This window comes from Aphanomyces invadans (genome assembly GCF_000520115.1).
Source record: "Aphanomyces invadans strain NJM9701 unplaced genomic scaffold supercont1.28, whole genome shotgun sequence".
Taxonomy (NCBI): Eukaryota; Oomycota; class Saprolegniomycetes; order Saprolegniales; family Verrucalvaceae; genus Aphanomyces; species Aphanomyces invadans.
This window is the reverse complement of record NW_008580173.1, coordinates 848,242-852,669: the sequence shown is the minus strand read 5'-3', so window position 1 is coordinate 852,669 and position 4,428 is coordinate 848,242. Positions and strand designations below refer to the sequence as shown.

General features: G+C 46.1%; 1 protein-coding gene across 1 annotated transcript; it reads right to left on the bottom strand.

Moving 5' to 3' along the window:
* Positions 1 to 3,633: 3,633 nt before the first annotated feature.
* H310_10938 (hypothetical protein) lies at positions 3,634 to 4,161 on the bottom strand (the record flags this gene model as incomplete). Its single annotated transcript, XM_008877429.1, has 1 exon — positions 3,634 to 4,161. One exon carries the CDS (start codon positions 4,159 to 4,161, stop codon positions 3,634 to 3,636), a length of 528 nt encoding a protein of 175 aa, XP_008875651.1.
* Between the last annotated feature and the right edge of the window lie 267 nt (positions 4,162 to 4,428).

Sequence of the window (4,428 nt, the reverse complement as noted above, 5' to 3'; positions counted from 1 at the left end):
CTGCACTTTTTGCAGTTTGTTAGCCGCGATGCAAACTCCCACACACAATCACACCGGATAATTATCCGTCAAGTTCCTTGGGAGCTGTCGTCGACTGTTAAGCGCACAATGACCGCTGAGATGTGGCCAATCGATTCCCACCAATTGCAAAAGCAAAATTGACAGACTTATGGCGCCACAACCAAATTTCCTTTTTGTGGTATGTGATATGGCGAAGTCCGGGGACATCATGCTGTTTACTCAGCCCCGGAATACTCAGAGTTGCGATGATATGGGCCAACGCCAAGGGCACAATTGGGTGCCAGTACAACTCCACGACGACCTTCCAAGATGTCCGAGACTGTCTCGAGCGTGCGTTCCTTTATCTGGACTCCAACGTCATTCACAGCACTATTGAAGCATCAACGTCACAACTCCTGTAGCTTGATCGAGCTGTGGATATTGCTGGGCAAGAGGTGATAACGAGAACTGCACGGACGATTCATCATCATCAAACTTCTCCGGGACGAGCGACGTGGACGATTAGGTCTTGTCTCTCGATTGATTGATAGCTTGCAAAATGTTATAGCTATTAGATGTTGACAGATTCAAAAGTGTTGCTGCAATTTAAACAATTGTTGCCTCTGTAATATAGTTATTAGTTTTGAAGAGTAGCAGAAGTTCCCTCGATGCCCTCGCGGACTATTAATGCTTACCAGAGGTAGTAGTGATCAAGACGACGTAGCACTCGCAAAAGCTGCAAAGCAACATGTCCACAAGTTTGACTTCATGACGAGTGCTCCGACCGCCTCAAGTTGCTCAGCAAGGGTCTTCAACCGATTGATGTGTGCCAACATGTCGCTTCCTTCTTCCACGATCGTAGTGAAAAATTCCGGCGTAACTACAACTTGTTCAACAACGCTTTCATCGTATAAAGATCTTCAAGACTCTTTCACACTACAATCGTGTTCGTCGACTTGCGTTCAATGGACAACCTTGAGACATCGAGGCAAGTGCCTTCTTCCTTCTCTTGACAAACATCGCTCATGCAGCTTCGGCAGACTGATCTTCCCACTTCTCGCTTCCAATCGCGACATCCCAAAGGTCCTTCTCTGCCAGGATAGTCGATATCTTGAACTTTCACAAGTTGAGGTATCTTCGGTCTAACTTTTTGATGTTGAATATGGAGCTGGTAGCGTCGGCTAGGCTGAAAATGCCCTTGTAAGTAGTGATGGGAACTCTGCGACTTACATCAAAATGAAAAGTCATGTATTACTTGGGAAGTACTTAGTGATACGCTAATGATGAATATACAAGTCTTGCTATCCGAAGATCAACAAGCTCTTCAAACACTCGATTCGACCTGGTGTGAGCAGGCACCTTGACTTGTACCATCAGCACAAGGCAAATTTGTAGTCGTGAGATGATTTGCTCCATACTTGGATTGAAACGGATCGATCTTCGTGCGCAATACAGTTGTCGCAAGGTTTAAGGTTCGACTCCTCCGAGATTATGCTTAATTGGGATGCACAAATATTCTATGCTGCAGTTCAATTTTTCAGTGTATTTTTCTACCAAGGAAAAGTATTGAGTACCATGTGTTCTGCGCAACTCTATCGTTCAGCGCAGACTCGGTGCGTCGACATCTCCCGTCGACCCGCGCTTGCTCCTTCGAAATGCACGATAGCATGCTGCAAAAACCAATATCTCTACTTGTAAACGTAAACCTTAGAATCCAAAATAGTTTCGTTAACGTTATTTGGATTAATGGTATATGTCACGAATACGTCATCGCTGCGATATTTGTGTGAGAGTGGTGGGGGGACCGGAACACCTGTAACCAATCTTACCACCGTGCTGTCTATAAATGGTCCTTCCTGGTACAGTATGTGTATAGCGTTGTAGAAACTGACCAGTATGCATTCAGTACTCTGAGTCAAAGGGTAATCCCAAGGTCTTCAACGAAGATGCTCGTATAGTCCATATTCTTGTAAGGAAATGCATCAAATTCTCGAATGCTTTTGGTGCCTTCGGGAAACAAAGCTTTGATTTGCAACATCTCGGCTCTGCCCTCGAATAAAAGAATCTGAAAGTTGATTATGAAAATATAATACTATATTTGTTATGGAATGATTGCAGGTGGGTCCAGATGGATAACTTCCCAAGCGATGATCGGTATAAAAATTGGTAGCTAAAATACACTCATTTCCACAAATATGTTGGTATTTTTCGTGAATTATATTTTCCATTTCGATCCCAAAACCGAAATGCCAAAATCTCATACAAAAACCAATATAAACTTGACCGACCGACCACCTACGCCTGCGATATACAGTACCAACAGCTTTACCTCCGGAGCAACGACGGCAAGCTGTCCTGTGCTATCTTACGCGACGTTTGTTCTGGGTACGGTGTCAATGAATCGACAGGTTGGCGCATATGGAATCCACAAAGGAACTTGGAATGCATGCCGAGACGAAGTCTCGAATCAAAACAAACTCCGGGCGGAAACCAACGCATACTCCGGAAGCGATTGAGGCATTAGTGATGGCCACTCCGATGTACCAACGACAAACATACCGGTCATTGCCAGCCATGACAGGCGTCGCTGTGTTCACTCTGTGGACATTTGTCAAGAACATGTGGATGAACAAACGCTCCAACAGGACCAGGCCACTCCTGACCGACGAGCAAAAGGCAGCTCGCGTTGAATTTTGTCTTCCGGCTAGACTTGCTAGTGGTAACATCATTCAATCAAGAATGTAGTTCATGTAGACGAAAAAATGGTTTTTCACGACGAAACTACGGCGGAAGCTATTTGTGTGGCGTGACGAGACCATAGTTCCAAGAGTGTAGCACTGTAATATAGTCACTATATTTAGATTTGACTTATTTATAATTTGTATGTTTTAGAATATTCACTTGCAATCACTCCATAACAGAGGTAGTATAATTCCCATTTTTTTGTGGAATCAAGAGAGGGTATTTAGACTTTTTCGATTTGTGTTTGATGGAGAAAGGATGTCAGGACAAGTTGATTAGGCTTTCGTGAAACTCTGTTTCGCGAACTGCCTTGTATGCATGCAAAACAATATACAGAATATCACAACATTATAAAGGTTTCACCAACTATTCAATATATTTCGATGAATTACAATGTATTGTGATGAGCAAATGTAGGCTAGCCGACGTACTCATGGTAATTGGACGTTATCACGACAAATGTGGTCCAATCAGAGTTTATCAAGCACCTTGAACCAATATCAGCAATGACATGGCGAACAAGTACATTCGAATTGATAGGCTTACAATATTAATTCGTCCGAGGAGCTTCACAACGCTTTCTTTTTTGATAGGGTCGGTTTTTTTGCACCACGACGTTGACGAATGAGTCGAGCAACCGTCACAACTTTCAGCTGACCAAATCGACGCTGGCGTTCGAGAGGTGTGGTTTAGAGGAGCACATGCAAGCCACGAACGGCGACTTCACACGATTCGACAACGTTGCGTTCCAACTTGCAGGTAGGCCACACTCACAACTCTCCATGAATCGACCTGACAGCTCCACCATGACCAGCTTCCATTCCGAGAGAATTAGCCGCTGCTTCTTGGTGCTGAGGTCGCGCGAGTCAATGGCGTTGTACGGGATTTATTTCAATCGATCGTTGCCAACCAAAGTGCCCACGCTGTCGCTGTGTCGGCCTGGGGGAACTCAAATTCTTGTGGAAGCTTGTGCATTCGACCGCCGCACAAATGCAAGTATGTTACCCGCTGACCTTGTTCGTCATCCAGCAGTGGTTCGTGATCATCTGACTGCTGACCAACACCGAGTCCTTGTAGCGCGTCAACGATGGTTTGCTTGATCAGCACACTAATGATTGCGCCACGCGCCACGTCGTGCTCGTCCAGCATGTCCCGCACTTGGTCGACAATGTTCTTTGGTATGGCATCGATGGAAGATCGTTGGCGCTCGAGAAGTCGGTAGACTTCAATGTACGGTGGGATGCCGGAAGATTGGAGTCGTGGGGTTGTTCCTGACAGCTGGACTTTCAGCGCTTCAAGCATGAGTGGCTGGCGAAAGATGGGGGTGCCAAAGATGAAGTGTTTGGCGGGTAGGTTGTCTACAACATAGGTGAAGTGGTGCACGAGCGAATCCAGTCCATGAGCCAGGATGCCACGCATTGATGCAACCTTGGCAAGTGCTGGGAAAGCGACGTCAAGCGCGGTGACGACCACGTCACTGTTGTTGTCAACAAATGGGGTGGCAGGACTGCAAAGTTGATTTTGGTTCAGTGGCAGCCCAGCAACAACCCGGCCAACAAACTGGTCTCCAGCTCGCTCATAAAGCATGTACCTCTCAAACACGCTGCCAAGCGACCAGCCACAACGAAGACAGGCGCTGACAAATTAAGGGCCACCCGTGCTACCGGAAGACACAAACGTGGCCGC